Here is an 18,915-nt window from a genome sequence, read left to right as displayed (position 1 = left end):
ATGACTTGCTGGGATGAGAGCGAGCACAACACATTCAGATTAGGAGTCCTGCGGAATACCTTTAAGCTCCCAGGACAATTTGACTACCTCGACGAACCTTTTCAGTGACAGGATTGCAAAATGGGCTGGAAGAACCCAGCAAGAATTATGACCTGGACTCAATGTGAACTGATGGCAAGTATCCTAAATCACCTTTTTTTTTTTTTTAATGTTTATTTATTTTTGAGAGAGAGAGCGTGAGCACACGTGAGCAGGAGAGGGGCAGAGAGAGGTTAGGGGAGTACCGAGGATCCAAAGCGGGCTCCGCGCTGACATTAGCGAGCCTGACGGGGGCTTGAACTCGCAAACCAGGAGATCATGACCTGGGCTGAAGTCAGACACTCAACCAACTGAGCCACCCAGGTGCCCCCTAAATCATCTGTTCTTAAGTGACAGGGCTGTGATCCCTCAATGGGTCCTTTCCTCCTGAAGCTCTTAATTTCTCTCAGGCGGTATTTTTTCCTATACGTGTACAGTGCTCCCTTATCAACGTCTGCTGACTTGAGCTGTCTGGAGACAATGTCTTTAGTAACATTACACCAGAGCAAGAAATTATTCAGAAGAAAAACAGATCCAAATCAGTTACAGACACACTCTTTTTTGGTAATCCGTGGAGGACAGATAGTGACAATGTATCTGCAGAAACATTTTGTGAGTGCCTACCATGAGTCAGGTTTTCTACATCATGTCCTTTATTCTGCTGTATCATTTATCTTCATATATTATTTATGGCACAACTTCATTTTACAGATGAGGAGACAAAGGCTCCTTAGGCTGAGTGACTCGCCCAAGGTGGCAGAGCGGACTCTAAGGCCGCGTGCCTTCCACTAAAATACATTTCCCCTGAACAGCGAAACTCCCGTCAAAGAAGTGCAGAGGGCTTTGAGGTCTGGCTGGTGCTCCCCAACCACAGGCAGAGCGACTCCTACAGAATGTGCCAGGGTACGGCCGAAACGTGAAGACCTTGGGTACCTCAAGTGTTCTTCTCACCAGTCCCCAGTCCACCTTGGGGGGAAGAAATCACACCACTACTTGGTGCTTTGGTTTCCCCAAAGTGAGAAATGGGAAGTATGATCTACTGCCTTGAACTTTTAAGAATGCCATCACATAGATGAGAACAGTTTGGAAACAAAAGGGCCATGTGATCGCATGGTCGAAAATCCATGTCATTTTCCAGTTACTATTTCTAGTTTAGTCACCAGCTGCATCACAAGTTACAGACCTAACATCCTCATCAGTTCCTAGAGAAGGAACAGCAGAGGACAGGGGGAGTAGCAGCCTTACCAGCAGTAGTCCAACAGGTGTGGAGGAAGGACGGGGATGTACACGTGCTGCCAGAACATGGGGTAGAGCATCGCGGCAGACCCGTGGATGCAGGCAGTCAACTGCAACAGAAGCAAATCAAAGAATCAGAGCTAAAAAATCACAGTGAGGGGGCACCCGGGCGGCTCAGTCTTTTAAGTATCCAACTTCAGCTCGGGTCACGATCTTGTGGTTCTTGAGTTCGAACCCCGCATCGGGCTCTCTGCTATCGGCGCGGATACTTTGTCTACCCCCCCTCTTCCCCTCCCCCACTCATTCTCTCTTCCTGTGTGTGTGTGTGTGTGTGTGTGTGTGTGTGTGTGTGTGTGTGTCTTTCTCAAACATTTAAAGAAAATCAAAGTAAGGAGATGCTGTCACTGGAGTTGAGCAATGAAATTAAATACATACTTTTCAACATATTTAAAATTGTAAGCTAATCCAATCACTCTAATTCAAATTTAGTGAGAGCTTGCTTTTCAAAAGAAATCTCCCCCCACCTGCCCCGATTATGAGGCTGATGCACAATGGACAGTAAAAGTTTTAGAAAATGGAGAAAAGGGATAAAAGAAAATAAAAGTCTTCACCATCTGAAAATAACTTGACATTTTGGGGTATTACATACATTGGCACTTTTATTTCCTTTTCTAATAAAATTAGGATTACTGTAAATACAGTGCTCGTTTATCTTTTTTTAAGTTTATGTTTATTTGCTGGCATTTTCCCACGTCCTCAAATATTCTTAGAAAACATTATCTTCTAATGACACTCAGTGAATTTCCCAAACTACATTTAACTACTCTCCCACCATTATGTTATATAATCAGATCATGTCCATACATTTTTTTTTTAATTTATTTATTTGAGACAGAGAGCCTGAGCAGGGGAGGGGCAGAGAGAGAGAGAGAGAGGGAGAGAGAGAATCCCAAGCAGACTCCATGCTGTTAGCACAGAGCCTGATGCATGGCTCAATCCCACGAACCAATGAGATCATGACCTGAGCTGAATCAAGAGTCAGACGCTTAACAGATTGAGTCACTCAGTCCGCCCCATGTCAATACTTTTTATGCATGGTTCCTAAATATAGGATTCAGAGACAAAGGTTATAAATATTTTAAGGCACTTAATAACTATAATATAATAAATGTAATAATATAATAAAGAATGGAGTCTCTTTGCACTCCCACAGCCATGTACTAGAATGTTCTCTCCATACTTCACCAGCACTAAGAACGTAGTCAAGTTAGTAGCTTTGAAAGTGTATCTATCTGGATTTTCTTCTTATTCCTCTGATCATGACTAAGGCTTAACCTCTTATCACTGTTCTTGGTAATATTTCTTAGGTAAATATGGTCTGTTCGCATTCTTAGTATTTTGAGCATTAGTATTTTGAAAAAGTAATTTACAAGCAAACACTGGATATACAAAGGATGCTAATCCTTTGTAACATTCCTGAAAATAATTTATCCTTCTGTAATTTCCTTTGCGCTTCTGGGGGTAGAGAAGGCTTAAATAATTACACAGACAAATCTTTTCCTTCATGATGGTTTCTACTGCTGTTATACTAAGAAAGTCCTCCAAATTCTTCCCCAGTATTTAACTCTTTGATCCATCTGGAATTAATTTAGGTTTAAGGACGGAGGTGAGAATTTATTTTTTCCACACAGTTAATCAATTGCCCCAACACTGTTTATTGACTAATCCTTCCGCTCCGTCTTCTTTTGACATATTCCTTCTTTTTCTTAAGAGCTAGACACATCATCTGAGGATTTGAGAGATTTAAAAATTAGGGACAAAGATATAATGGAATAAAATTGCTACAAAATTCAATATAGAAGGAAAAAAACCCAACACCTTTGGAGATATGGCTATGAAGCGACAAAAGCCAACAACACATGTTTCTTTCTGCCTTTCTTCTTTAATGTTTCTTTGGTTTCTGGGAAGCCTGTTCCCATGAGGACTTTGCTTCTTTTGGAAGCTGTTAACTGGCCTTTGCTGACAGAAGGACATTTACGTGGCGAAAGAGTGACGTGCCAAGGCCCAGTTAAAAGAATCCCAGAGGTTAGTGTAACATGAACAGCTTTAAATTGGATATTCTGCTGATGTTTCACAGTTGTGAGAGCTGTGTATTAAATCCAGGGCCGCTACTTTCTCCCCCGCCTCCTTTTCCCTCCAGACCCTGTTCTTTAAATCAGGTACATGTCATGAACAGGAGCTGATCCAGCAAGCTCTCAAGAGCTGTTCCCAGCGACTCCGCCAAGGCTTGTAGGTTTAATCCATCCCTTCTCAACCCATTTCAGTAGGATTCCAAATAAAGAAGGCTGTCACATTTTACATGACTAATCTCTTCAGGGTTAGAAGAGATGAAAAATCTTTGCTGGTGTCGTATGAATGGAAAATGAACAAACTTCACTCCAACTGCACCCTGAAGTCAGGCCGGAGGGCTACCCTGGCTTTGGGCCCCAGTTCTTCCTGCCCATACTTTAACCAGCTGCCAAAGTACTCATCCTAAAATGCAGGTCCGGTCATGTAACATCCTACTTGGAGTCTTTGGGAGCACGTCTGGAGCAGGCCTGTCTCCATCAACTTTCAGTCTACCTGTAGAGCAGCTCCATGGTCTTTACTGCCTTCTCCAACTTTATCCTTTGAATAAATCATTTCAGACTTAGGAGTAGCTATGTACTCCTTTCCTGGATCTGTGCCCCTAGCAAACTCCTCCTCTTCTGGGTCTCTGCGAAAGCACTACGTTCTCCTCATGGCTCTCCTGGGTGTAAGCCCCCATTATTAATGGGACTAGACCTGTCTGCATATTTGTCCTCTCACTGTAAGGCCCAGAAAGACCATGTCTCTCTTCTTCCCCATGTTCTCTCAGTGGCACAGCACAGATGTAGCTGGAAGTTAATGCAATGTTTCTTCCATAAATAAAAAAACAATTCCAACTTAAAATATATTCACAATATAAAGATAGTGGCCTGGCTTTCAACTATCGGACCAACATTTCCATGAGTCTCACAGACTGGGGTACATGACTCAAATTCCAAAACAATAAGGGCAAGCCCAGACACACAAATATGCCACTTTTGGGAAATCGTGTCAATGGATTCATTCATCCATTCATTCAACAAATGTCTATTCTGTAACTCTGCAACACATCAAATAAGTAAGTAAAAGCCCTTCAAAATCTATAAGGTGACATACAAACATAAGATGTCCTCATCACACGAATTCACTTGTAATTCTCTTTGAAAAAGTCATTCAATAGAATGTTCCTGGGTTGAGATAGAACTTGATTCCCTGCCTCTCTTTAGCTTGAGTTGGTTTGAGTCAAAATCCTATTTCAAGCAATAAAGTGGCAGAGATCTTAGCTCCAGACAATGTTCTTTTCATGTCTCCTTTTCCCTAAAAAAAAAAAAAAAAAAAACCCTAAAAGTTAAATGTCAAGATTTTAAAATTACCTATCTCTCATAAAAATCAAACTTTTAAGGTGTTTCATCATCATCTTCATTGGGAGTTTTCTAAAGGCCAAATCTCTGCAATTGAAGTAAAATGCATTTACCCATTTGATTATGAAAACAAACAAACAGGAAAACGGTTTGACTCTTTTCCAAAACACTAAGTGGCAAAACAATGTACATCGTTACTTAGGAATAGTGGTGAGGCAACCACAAGAAAAGTGTTGGGATTTATCAGGGCTTCATCAGAAATAACATTATATCCCATAAATTATCATCAGCCACTTAATTTAAAAACACCTCTAAGGCCAACTCCATTTTCAAAACTAAGGTTCCTAAAAGCCTATGCTCATTCCTTACAGAATACAAAATTTTAAAGTAATGGAAGTATACAATTTGGATTATAGGCAACAAAGGGGCATTGTGAATATTTAATTGAAGTGCAAGTTGAAGAAAATGATCCTATCAAAATCTCACTCAGTGGGAGAATAGAAAGATAGTATGTGTAAAATTTGCCCAAAGTCATTAGTCACAATGAATATTCATCAGAAGCCAATTATCAATCCCATTTAATGACACCCCAAAAGATTTTGCCCTGAAGCAGCTGAATAGTCTAAGACTCCAGACAAAACTAGACAAATTATACAGCCAACAGCCAGTCTAGCCAGGACACAGATTGTAAAGTAAACCACTGGTGGGTTTCTAGACGCACTTTTAGTAAATTCTGTCCTCAATTAAAGGTGCACAAGGTCAGTTCTATCTTGGAGCTTTCTGTATGGCTCCATTAGTTTTCTCTGAGGCAAAGGGAGAGAAAGAAAGAAGGCAATAGGGATAGGACATGGAGAGTGATCAATGATAGAGCTGGAAAAATCACAGAGAGAGAGAGAGAGAGAGAGAGAGAGAGAGAGAGAGAGAGAGTGTGTGTGTGTGTGTGTGTGTGTGTGTGTGTGTGTAAAGATTCCTAATGGCAGCTCGGCAGTTCAACATGAAACAAAAGTAAGACTCTCTCCATGGAAAGAAAAAAAAAAAAAAAAGGAATCCCAACAGTGTCATGTGCCAGGTACCATGTTGGGGATTTTAGGATATTGCAAAGTATTGTTTAAGAAGTGTGCAAGTTTACATACATATACAGTCATCACCACATTTCAGATACGGAAACAGCCTCAAAGGTGAAATAGCTTGCCCAAAGCCACACGGCTCATAAGTGACAGAACTGGGACTCACATCCAGGTCTGTCAGGCTATAATAGCCGCTGTGTTTCCACAACATGTAAGTTAACTAAAAAAATTTCTGAGTGTCCACCCTGTGTCTACACATCATACGGAGGATTCTGAGTTAGGCAAGATACTGCTCCTATCAGTATAGCCACGTTATGTAGAAATACATTTGCCGTGCTGTTAGATGACCAAATCATCTGGTAAAGTGCCAATTAACAGAAAATAATCATTTTTAAAACAAACACAGATGTGATAATTTCCTGGGGATTAGTGATACTTAACTCAAGTGTTATACGGTCTTCAATCCACTGGAAATTCTAGACAGTGGCATAATGATTGTTGGTCAAATGGAAAGGCTTATACCCCAATCTGGCACACCTATTTGAAAGCCCGGCTTTCTGTCATGTTCCCTTTCATATACTTCCATGGAGCTTCCATTAACTCTTTTTGATCTGAGCAAGCTGCTTCCTCTCCTGGGCCTCAATTTCACCTACATGGAAAACGAGAAGTTGGACTCTGTAATCTCTGTGCTCTCTTCCAGCTCTGACAATTTCTGATCTAGAGGAACTGCCATCCTTTGACGTGAAGAATGTGCCCCCTTTGCCCCAGCTCACCTTCCTCAGCTATACTGACTAAGCTATGACTGACTAAGTAAAACAGGGTCTGTCTCAAAGCTAGTCTTGCTTTTTCGTGTCTACAGTTATAGGGGTCCACCTGGAATTCATGTGCTACCTCAGAACCACTGCAGCCTTATCACCTGACTGTGGAGGGCGCAGCCTTCCTCTGTGCTTGACCCCCAACACTCTGGATATCTCAGAGGTAGATGATCTTAGGAGACCAGGGGCGTGAAACCAAAGATGTGAGTTCCTCAAGGGCAGAGACCACATTGGATTTCCCTTCCTCTTCTCTTACTATGCTGGACACAGAGCAGGTGCTGAGCAAATGCTGGGGAATGTTAGGATGCCTTCAGCTTCACACCATGAGGAACGGCAGGCACAATTACCAGACATTTAACAAATTGTAATTGCTTAAGAGATCACAATTGAAGCTGCACATCTCTAAAAGGTATTGAGATTCTGAGTTCCAAAGGCTGACAGACAATCAGATGGGCACAGTCACTCTTCACAGCCTAGAACTCAGGAAAGATCAAACTGACACCTGCTTCATCACGGGGTTAGTCAGAGGCAGCATCTGGATCTCCCCTCTGAAGCCAAACACCAGGAAATTGATTACAAACGAACAAACACAGAGTACAGAAAGAATACCAGATTTCTAACTTTAAAGATAGGTCATTTTTAAGTCGACTCATTTCAACCAAGAACTTTCCAAAGCAGGACAGTTGCAGAAAATGTTGTATGCCTTGTAGAAGTTGTCAGCTCTCTCAGTTTGAGAACTAGAGTCTTCTGTTTAATTATAAACCACCTTTGTAGTCATCAGGAAATAAACGGTGCCGTGAATCAAATAGTGTTGTGGATTTTGTTTGTTTTTGATTTTTACTTATTCTCAAATAGGAAACCCACAATGAAATCAACAAAAAGGTTTTTTGCAGGGACTATGAAAGTTAATCTACTCAACCCTTCCAAGGGTATAAGAAAAACCTTTCATTACAAACGGTTCAGCTATGATCACATTGTGTTTACTATATTTAGTGAGGGAAGAGTTGGCTTTTAAGAAACTATCAAAGATGCTTTAACATAAAGACAACTTATAAGGCCTCAGAAGTCAAAGACCTTCAGCTGGTCTAGACAGATGCCAGACATGTGCGTGGAAAGAGGGAAAAGAGCAAAGCAAGTCCTGCTTTCCTTAGAAGCCAAAATGTAATGCTTCTTTATTTTATTTTTTTGCAGGGGGTGGAGACAATCTTTCTTCCAGTAGTTTTCTCTTTTAGTTGGATGGAACTCATCCTACCTCTTGTTTCTCCACTATCCTCTGGGGAAAGGAAAAAAAAAAAATCCAACCCACCAACATGGAATCAAGCAGAGTGCATTCCTCTGAGAGCAGGAGCAGCCAGTCAAGAGGAAGCTTTCTCAGGCGATGTCCTGCTTAACTACTTCTGGCTCCCATTTTTTTTTTTTTTTTTTAAAGCTATCTACTAGGTAAAGTAATTAGAGTAAGTTATTAGCCAGGACGATAAGCTTTTGTGTCAAGATTTGACACTTCAAAATAGCAAAGCAGCTAAAACTGCCAGAGTAAAGCTCTAGCTTCCAAAGCAGGGGCAGAAGCTATGGTATGGTAAACTATGGTAAACTATTATGCCAATAGGCCCCTAGCACCAAGAGTGAGGAAAGTGAAAGAGAAAAAGGCAAAGTTACATGGAGATTGATAATTCATTTAAACACAGGGACAATAAGGTGCTGTCTTCCATTCTGTGCCTGATGGACATGAGTAACTACAGAGTCAGGCCACGGCCTGAAGATTCCTCCAACCACGCAACCATTGCCAATGGATCCAAGCTGGCACTCAAAAAGAAATGTGCCGCCTCAATTCTTGGGTAAGTGGATATTAACAGTTCTTTGAAAATATTCCTAAGCTCTTCATTTACGTTTAGCCAATTTACACTAACGCTCTAATAAAGGATCACATTTTTTAAAAAAGAAAGACGGTGTAACTGAACATGGAATCATGAGTACCCATCTCTCAGGTAGCCATATGTGAAGAAACTGAGGAAACCTCAGGTGGTGGGAGTTACTAGATATGAAGGCATGAGGGGGTGGTGAGAATCGCCCCTGTAGCATTTTTTCAGGCAAATCCAACCTTAGAAAGTACCAGTCAACTCAGATAGATTGAAGCCATGCTCTAGCCACCACGACCACTTCCTCTGTATTCACTACCGCCAAGCACTGTACTAAGTGTTTCTATATACTCATCTCATCTTCATAATACCACTGCAAGGTGGGTAGCCGCAGTGTCCCCACTTTACAGATGAGGAAACTAAGGTGACTACATACTTAAGGAGCTTGTGCAAGGTCACAGAGCTAGTGCCAGAGCTAGGATATGAACTTAGGGAGTCTAGCTCTGGAGCCTGTGCTCTTAGCTCACAGGAAACTGCCTCTGTGCTAGGATCTGTATTAATCTGACAATTACTGAGAATCCACTATGTGTACAAGCCATGCCCTCAAGCAATTCAAAATAGAGAGAGAAAGATCAAAATGCCAACAATCAACTTCAACACAAAGGCATTATGAAAGAGGTGCTATGATAGAGGTTCAAGTGTGTTAGCCTATGAAGAAGGAATCATTAATTCTGCCTGGGGCAAGAATCAGGTCTACTTCAGAGAAAGAGAGAGAGAGAGAGACAGAGAGACAGAGAGACAGAGAGACAGAGAGAGACAGAGAAATCAGAGCCTGGTAGGATGCAGACAGGAAGCTGCTAGACCTCTCCCTGGGAGCCTGGTCATGTGGTAACACTGGGTCAAGTAAATAGAGCAACTTTTTAGGCCACTCAATCTCTATGTAGTCATGACTGTGGAGACTTGAACAAGAAATGACAATTTAGTCAATGACTAAGTGACTAATGAGAAGTGGGTAGATACAGAAAACCTCATGAGTTGCCATGACTATCCTCTGTTGCCTAGATTCATTCAACATCTACTATTACCGTTTATACAAATTAAATCCTCACAACACTTCCAGGATCTCTACAGCCTTCTTTACTTCTAAAAGTCAAATCAGAGTTGGCTGCCCTTTGGAGCCCACTTACTTCTGCTGACTGGGCAGTATGTAGCCAGCACTGGGCAGCGTGCTTTCATATCTATGACCACTGAATTCTTTCAACAACCCTAACGTGGGTGTTACTACTGTCTCCATTTTTATTTTATCTCTTTAAAGTTTATTTGAGAGAGACAGAGAGAGCTCAGGGTGGGGGCAAGGGCAGAGACAGGGAGAGAGGGAGAATGCTCTGTCCATGTGGTCAGTGCACAAAGCCTGATGTGGGGCTCAAACCCACAAACCATGAGATCATGACCTGAGCCCAGATCAAGAGTTAAACACTCAACTGAATAAGCCACCCAGGCGCCCCAATACTATCCCCATTTTTAAAAGAAAAGGACAGAAAGATTCAGAAAAATCAAGTAAGTGGCCCAAGACCAGATGGGTAGGCAGGATTAAGTACACAGGTAGGAACTGAACATCACCATCCCGATTTGAAGTCTGGTACTCTCTCATCCAGCCCTGCTGTCCTTTTTCTTGGGAAAAGATCACCAGCACGCTGGCTGAATCATCTAGCTGGCAGACTACATAGCTATCAAGATAGCAAAAGAGAAAAAATGTGAGTTTTCATAAGATCTGTAGCAACCCAACAGCACAGCCTAATCTCGCATCAGGCTCTAGCTCAAAGGGACCACACTTTCAGCCTACAGACACCGCAGGAAATCAGGACTCCTTGTTCTTGCTGACTTAGCACCTGGTAGGTGCTCAAATTTCTTTAACAACATCAATATGACATCTGCCAACATGGGTGCCATTTAGGGCTTTTCAAGCATATTAAGATACCAATGACTTGAATACATTACCCATTAGTGCTTTAGGGTAGAGATTTGGTTCAGAAGAGGCATAATAACAAATAAGCTATAATCAGTCCTATAACCTAAAGAATATACTATTTCACAAATTGACCACACCACTAAAATAATAAATAAAATTCTCTGCTGTGCTCTCAATGCAATGGCTGGAAAGAAATATCACCTCTCTAGGTCTCCTTTATACACATGCACCCCAAATTACAACCGCGGAATGCATCAGCAACCAACATTACTGACAGCTTAAATAGGTTATACTTAGCTGTGTCCTATCCTAGACTCACTAGTGCCAAAATCAAAGCTCTCCTAAAGAGAAACATGGAAACAAAGAATTTTTTAGTGCTAGCCTATACTCACATCTTCTAAACAAACTTAAACGGCCTCCATTATGCAGTCTCAAAATGAAAATTAGTCTAATGAGGCAAAATAACAGTATTCAAAGAAAAAATATTGTTTTTGTCTTAGAGAACAGTCTATTCACTGTTTCCGAATCTGGCTGTGTATCAATCATTTAAGGAACGTTAAAAAAAAAAAAAATAGACTTTTGTGATTTCATGCTAGACCTTATGAACCAGAATGTCTGGAGATGGTGGCCAAAAAACTGAATTTTTAGATGAGTACTCTGGGCCATTTTAACACAAATAACCCACGGATGAGCATTTGGGAATCACTAGCAATCTGAATCCTGTACCTCGTCTAAAGCAGGTGCTTGATGCTTACCGAAGCAATGGGAGCAGAAGCAGGAGAGGTGCAGCAAAAACTAGTCAGGGATACCAGGGTTGGTTGAATCACAGCAATTTTTTTTTTTTAAATATTTTCTTATTTTTGAAAAAGAGAGCGTGAGCCAGGGAGGGGCAGAGAGAGAGGGAGACACAGAATCCAGCAGGCTCCAGGCTCTGAGCTGTCAGAACAGAGCCTGAAGCAGGGCTTGAACTCAAGAGCCGTGAGATCATGACCTGAAGCCAAGTCACACGCTTAACCGACTGAGCCACCCCGGCGCCCCAGAATCACAGCAATTTTTCAAGTGTCACAAATTAAACGGTTGATTCTATATTACGTAGCCGCTGTAACATCTCCAGGTTCTTCTTTCTAGTTACAGCTCAACATGAACAGGAGAAAACCAATGCACACGTAATTAAATGAAGAACACAGTTCAAAAAGCAGGTAATTGTATTTACGTTTCAAAACCAGAGAAAAACCCACATAAAGAAAACATACCAATCTTTTCTCTCCTACTTCCTGCCAGTGGAAGTTCCTTTCATTTCTAAGTTTTTAATATTCTCTGAGCCACAATAAAATTTTATGTGATGAAGATTAGAGAGGCTACGCTGTTTGAGAGTTTGGCTGCAGAGTCTGTATTTCACGCCACTTCACTACATTTTGTTAAGGATTTCCCTCTTCACCAAGAGGATTAGTTTTCTTCTCACTTCTTTGAATACTCTTCTTAGGTTGTTAGTGTGAACTAGGTTAATCTCTCTTTTTTTAACATATAAAAGATGAACAAACAAAATGTTCGATTTTATTTTATTTTTTAAATAGAACACTAAATTTAGTCTTAGAATTCTCTGTTTGGTAAGTTTCCAGTTACAAGGTCTTGGCTTCCCTTGAGCACAGTTTGAAACAAAATAATGCAGTTTGTTCCTACGGCTGGAACATGCAGAGTGGAGTGTGCAGGCAGAGAGGGCCTGGCTCCGGTCCAGTATTTCCAACCTTCTTAAACTGCCACTCTCCTCTCTGCTTCAAGAGCTGCAGATAAGCAAACAGGATTAGTTATTTCTAGGCCAGGAGAGCTAGGAAAGCTTTACACACATCATTCGGGTACCCGTCCCATGACACAGGCTGGCATAGTCAGGAACAGGTGGAGTTCATCAGGAAAGGAGCGAAAATGAAGCCAGGTCTGAAAAAACAGCCTCGTGCACAAACTGGCCCTCTTAGGTGACGAGACCAGGCGGCACCAAGGTAAATGGATGCTGTTAGCGGGAGTGGGTGGGGTGGGACTGGGGCAAAGTTGGGAAGGTACCCGTCTCTGCACACCTACGACACTCAGTATCACTCACCCACGTCCTCCACCACTACACTTAGGAAGAAACTGACAGGGAGAAGACATTTGGCGGTTTTTCTCCCCTAAATGAGGTACTATCAGAAAAGTAACCATTCTTTTCATAGTTGTGAGTACTACACAAATAATTAGATGTGGAGGCTCAATTAATTAGGTGATGGTCTTGTCACTCAACTGTGCTTCCTTCCTCAGAAATTGTTTTAAAAAACGTCTGCTGAGGGGCGCCTGGGTGGCTCAGTCGGTTAAGCGCCTGACTTCAGCTCAGGTCATGATCTCACGTTTCGTGAGTTCGAGCCCCGCACTGGGCTCTGTGCTGATAGCTTGGAGCCTGGAGCCTGCTTTGGATTCTGTGTCTCCCTCCCTCTCTGACCTTCCCCTGCTCACGTTCTCTCTCTCCCAAAAATAAATAAACATTAAAAACAAGTCCGCTGAATAAAACAAACAAATTAATTAATTAAAACAAATAAAATACTTTCCTTTAGAAAGTAAGTATGCCTTTGTCATCATTTACTGGATATTCTCAGTTTACAAAACTTCTTGCACTACCCCTAAATTATAGAAGGAGCGATTAGGGCCAAGATGCCCAGGGGCTGACAGGAACTGCAGTAATAGAGGCCTGAAGCCACAGTGAATTGGGGAAGATACCGCCCAGGGACCCACCAAGGCCGCGCTCATGGCTGGGGTGAGGCTAGGGGACGGGTGAATGTAACAACCACAGACACAGTGGGTTCAATCTGAGCAGTGCTCATGGGCGAGTGCGTCAGTTAGAAATTCACGTATCGCCCTTCTTTTTCCCTGGTGCTGGGTGGGGCCGGGCATATAGCAAGTGCTTACAAAATCTGAAATAAAATGTTCTGAGTGTGCATTCAAAGGTGATGGGTTTCCATCCCATCTCTGCTGGCAGAGACAAGCATCTTAGACAAGACACTGCAACCTTCCCAGGGCCAGATACTCTCATCTGCAAAGGGAGAAGAGAACCAACCAACTAGCTCCTAGGGTTGCTGCAAAAACTAATGAACACACACACACAGGATTAGCACAATGCCCGGCACATCGTAGGTGGTTGAAAAAGGTTACCTTAGGAGAATTTTAACAGGGTGTGAGGGAGAACTGGGGACCTCCCTTATAAAACACAGGGGTATGAATCTGAATGAGGGCGTTCTACACACTTAGTCCACTGATGCGGTCAACACACCTCTTTGGCAGTCTTGGAACGATTTACAAGCTACACAAGAAGTTCCTCTAATTACTATACAATCAGGGACTTATTTTTTACCCAAACCAGTATTAACCAGCTGCATCAGCCACCTTATCCTTCGGACTGGGCTCAGACTATTTCTTTGGCTCTCTAGGAGAATTCTCAAATTCCCTCAGTGGGAGGATATTTTAACAATGTGCCTCTGGCTCCTTTGACAGTTCCCACGGCTAGGGTTCTGATAATAGTTTGAGGTGACACCCAATAAACATACCTGATCCCCAAGGCAAGCGCGGTGAAGGGACTATGAGTCATTTGTATGTGTCATCCTCCTGGCTGTTTCTCCCTTTCCTGAAGCCACACAGCATCCTAAGGCCCTAAGGTCCTAGGACCTAACCTTGGTCAGTTTACTTCATCTCTCTGAGGGGATGAACCATTCTGTGAAATGGGGATAATACTGATCTTCCAGGACTCTTCTTGGAATTACAGGACACCATGTCCATAAAGGTCTTGTCTTAGACCGACCTGCTATCCATAAGACTTACAAAAAATAATAAAAAAAAAAAAGGACCAGGAGTTAAATTCAGATATAAAAATCTGGAAGAAAAATGGGGCCTTTGTGCCAGAAGAGATCACACTGAAGTATTTACATTAGAGAACAAGATTTAGGTAAGCCTTCCCTATTTATCATTTATAAAGGAAAACAATCAATATGCATTAACTGAGCAAAGAGAACAAAAACTCACATTTTTCTTATATAGAGTATCACATTATTGGCCAAGAAAAGCCCGAAATGAGTATTACTTGACTCTGAACTAAATATTGCTGGGTTCATCTCTATTGACACAGTCATCTATACAGAAAATGGCACTCTGGAGTGTTCGACAGTTTTCATCTTTCAGATGCTTGATGGTCCTGAGGAGGATCAAGCCTACATCTTATCAAACAAAATTGAGAAAAATGTGGTTTGCCAAGGTAATGATAGGCCACATCTTGGTTTATCAAGAGACGGCCATGAGAAACCTCAGGCAAGAGGGGCACCTGGGTGGCTCAGTTGGTTAAGCATCCCACTTGGACTCAGGTCATGATCTCATGGTCTGTGAGTTCGAGCCCCGTGTTGGACTCTGTGCTGACAGCTCAGAGCCTGGAGCCTGCTTCAGATTCTGTGTCTCCCTCTCTCTACCCCTCTCCTGCTCATGCTCTGTGTCTCTCTCTCAAAAACAAATAAACATTAAAAAAAAAAAAAAAAAGAAGAAGAAACCTCAGGCTATTAAAACAACCTTTGCATTCCCCATGTCATTGAAAAGACAATGAAAAGTCACTACTAAGGAAATAAAAGGCAACAATTAGAAAACTTTAGGGGCACCTGGCTGGCTCAGCTGGAACAGCAGGCAACTCTTGGTCTCAGGGTCATGAGTTCAAACCCTACGTTGGGCACAGAGATTACTTAAGTAAATAAAACTTAAAAAAATAAAAAAACACTTTAAATTCTTAAGTTGGAGAAGTACAAAGGCTTGGATAAAATTGATGTCTGCTCACCTACTGTATCCCGGGAGAAATTACACATTGGGATGCTGTTGACCACATGTGAGATATAAGAAGAACCACCCCCTTCTTCCTAAAGAGGTTTCTACTATGAATCATTAAAATTCATAAGTTATTTAAAAATCAACTGTTTTTAAAATATTTTTTTCAACATTTTTTATTTATTTTTGGGACAGAGAGAGACAGAGCATGAACAGGGGAGGGGCAGAGAGAGAGGGAGACACAGAATCGGAAACAGGCTCCAGGCTCTGAGCCATCAGCCCAGAGCCTGACGCGGGGCTCGAACTCACGGACCGCGAGATCGTGACCTGGCTGAAGTCGGACACTTAACCGACTGCGCCACCCAGGCGCCCCAAAAATCAACTGTTTTTAAACAAAAAGTTTTAAGTCAAAGTGATACATGTGTATAGCCTTAAAACAAAACTACAAAAAGCTCAAAAAAAAGTCCTTAACCTTAATTCCTAGTATTCACATTCAACACAGTATTTATCTATTTCTAAATAACGATTTCCTAATTTTAAACAGTATTTTACTTCCCATTATAGATGTTATTAACTTCTTATATATATTTATGTATATATTTATACACACACACACACACACACACACACACACACTATAGGCCAGACTCCATTCTAAGGACTCTGTAAGCACTAATTCATTTGAATTTTACTTGATATGAGGTCATCGGTGCCCTGAACAAAGCGGTTTCAGTGGAAAGGATGAGGCTAAATCCTAACAGCAGACTGGGGAGAGGGGAGGGGGAGAATTAGACACTTAATAGAAGTAACTCTCAAGGAATTTTGTTCTAAAAGGGAGAATAAAAATGGGATAAAGGGGATGTGGAAGTTTTGTTTTGAAGTTTGGGAGCTATTCCACCATATCAGCAAGCTCCTAAGAATAGCCAAGAGAGAAGCAAACAGACACATCAGAGAGCAGCTCAATGTCAGAGGAATTCTCTTAAGGTAGTAAGAAGGAACCTTCCGAATAAGGCATTCTTTGACCATCTACCTAAAAATGCAATGCCTTACCCTTCCCAGTCTCCTTCTTCATTTTATTTTACTCCTTAGTATTAATCATTAGCTACTGTACTATATATTTAACTTAGTTTACTGAAGGTCTACCTACTAGAATGTAAGCTTCGTGAGGACAGGGATTTTTGTCTGTTGTATCCCCACTGCCTTAAAATGGGGCCATGAAAAATACCAGTTGAATGAAGTCAGGTGGATCAGCAGAGTGGTTGGCCCTCAAGAGAACTGATGGTGTATCCACAACCGAGAAGGCAGAGTGGAGGAACAGGGACCTCAGGAGGTTGATGAGGTATGGTAGCGGCTTCCATTAGATACACATGGAATTTCAGGTGAGAAATCATTTTTCCCCGAGAAGCACCAGATACTGCTGCACCATCTTCTGGGTTCTAGAACTGCCCCTGCCAAATCTCATGCAATTTTAATTCTTAACCTTTGCATAAGAACTGCTTTGTCTCTATGGAAACCAATTTGTCAATAAATTTCATATATTTAAAAAAAAAAAAAAAGAACTGCTTTGTCTCTCTCTGTGTTGTAACATTTCACGATGAAGGGGCTTGGTATCTTCTTTTTCAACTTTCCAAAAATTCTGAAATATATATACATATAAAATTATGTATATCATATAATCAACGTAAAAAAATTTTTTTTAAGTTTATTCGCTTTTGAGAGACAGAGTGCGAGTGGGGGAGAGGCAGAGAGAGGGAGACACAGAAACCAAAGCAGGTTCCAGACTCCCAGCTGTCAGCACAGAGCTCAACGCAGGGCTCAAACCCATGAACTGTGAGATCATGACTTGAGCCAAAGTTGGACGCTTTATCGACTGAGCCCCTCAGGTGCTCCCATATAATCAACTTTTAAAACAAAAAAAAAACCACTTAAGAATCTGAAATCCAGCACCCTGGCTTCATGGTTGGCAAACTACAGCCTGAAGGCCAAGTCTGTCCTGCCTATTTTTGTAAATAAAGTTTTGCTGGAACACAGGCTCTCCCACTAGTTTACGGATTGTAAACTATAAGGTTGTAGTCCAGTAATTACAAGACCATTTGGATTACAAAGCAATATTTACTATTGGACGCCTGACAGAATAGTTTGCCGATTCCCTAACCAAGCTCAACACAGAAAACAATACTGTTGATGTCCCTTGTATGCCTCTTTCTGACTATACTGCTTTCACTCCTTTTGAGGAAACTGCTACCTAAATTTTGTGTTGTCATATCTTTTGCCCCCATGCAGTTTGTATGTATCCGTAAGTAATATCCCTTTTAATTTCTCTTACTTGAATTTTATGTGAATGAAACCATACTGTATATTCTTCAGTAGCTTCTTTCACTCAAAAGTCTGTATTAAAGACCTAATCATGTTGGCAGGTTAGTTCTTTTTCAGTGATAACAGGACTCCATTGTATGACTATACCATAATTTATCTGTTCTCTGTTGGTGGTCATGCAGCCTCTGTCCAGGTTTAAGAAACAAAAGCAAAAGACCCAATGCTGCTATGAACATACCTGTACATGAACCCTACTATAAATGACCAATGAGTGTGTGTAGGTAGGTGTATGCACACACACATGCATGCACATGTACACACACACAAACACACACAATTCTACCCAGGGATGGAAGTGCTGAGTTTTGAGTGTATGCAAATAATTGTGCCACATACTTTTCAGAGTAGTTCATGAATTTCCCCAATGCAATTTCGATAGAACACTTGACTTTATCAGACATCGCATTTTTGCAAACCTAGTATTTTAATCATTGTAATTTTAATTTGCTTGTCTATGATTACTAAGGCAGTTGAGCATCTTTCCACATATTTTATTAGCCATTTTCTTCTGTGAAATGCCGATTTGTGCTTTTGGCCAATGTTTCCATTGATAGACTTGTCTTCTGCTTTTCAACTGCAGTAGTTCTTTATATATTTCAGATATTAATACTCTGTCAGTTGTTACATATGGCAAATATCTCAACTCCAGCTTGTGATGTGTCTTTTCATTCTCTGAATATTTTTTAATGAACAGACTTTCCCAATTTTAATCTTTTCCTTTATACAATGTACATTTTGGATTATTTGGTTAAATTTCTCCCTACTCCAAGATCACAGATATTATTCTATTTTGTCTTCTAGAAGTTTTAAAACTTTGCCTTTCACACTTAAGTCCTTGACGCATTTGAGATTCGGTTTTGCAGAGAGTATAAGATAGAAATCGTCTCCCTTTTCTTCCCCATGTGGATAATCAATTATTGAAAGCTCCATCCGTTCCCTCAGATTTTACAATGCCACTTCAGTTGTCTATCAAGAGCCCCACACACATGGCCTGTTTCTGCAATGTCGATCCTGTTCCGTCAAGACGATTTGTGTATTCCTGTGCATTACTAGCATCTTAATTACTACAGCCCTACAAAAAATGTTGATAGCGGGTAAAGCAAGTTTCCATGACCCATTCTTTTTCTTCAAGTAGGTCTTCGATCCTCCTTGGACTCTTCTGCATTAATTTTAGAATCAGTTTGCCAAGCACTGTGTAAAATCCTAATGGGATTTTCAATGGAACTGTATGCAATC

General features: G+C 41.3%; 1 protein-coding gene across 15 annotated transcripts in view; it reads right to left on the bottom strand.

Annotated features, from left to right (window-relative positions):
- DENND1A (DENN domain containing 1A) overlaps window positions 1–18,915 on the bottom strand; it is a 513,319-nt gene that overhangs the window by 221,068 nt on the left and 273,336 nt on the right. For 14 of the 15 annotated variants that reach the window (XM_047829482.1, XM_047829479.1, XM_047829488.1 and 11 more), the window contains one exon: window positions 1,324–1,424. In XM_047829482.1, coding sequence (XP_047685438.1) covers window positions 1,324–1,424 — 101 coding nt within the window. Of the gene's footprint in view, window positions 1–1,323; window positions 1,425–4,536; window positions 4,632–18,915 lie in introns of those variants that run through there. The other variant, XM_047829484.1, reaches the window with a different exon arrangement.

Source organism: Prionailurus viverrinus, chromosome D4 (assembly GCF_022837055.1).
Source record: "Prionailurus viverrinus isolate Anna chromosome D4, UM_Priviv_1.0, whole genome shotgun sequence".
NCBI lineage: Eukaryota > Metazoa > Chordata > Mammalia > Carnivora > Felidae > Prionailurus > Prionailurus viverrinus.
The sequence above is the reverse complement of the archived record's forward strand: the minus strand, read 5'-3'. Positions and strand labels throughout refer to the sequence as shown.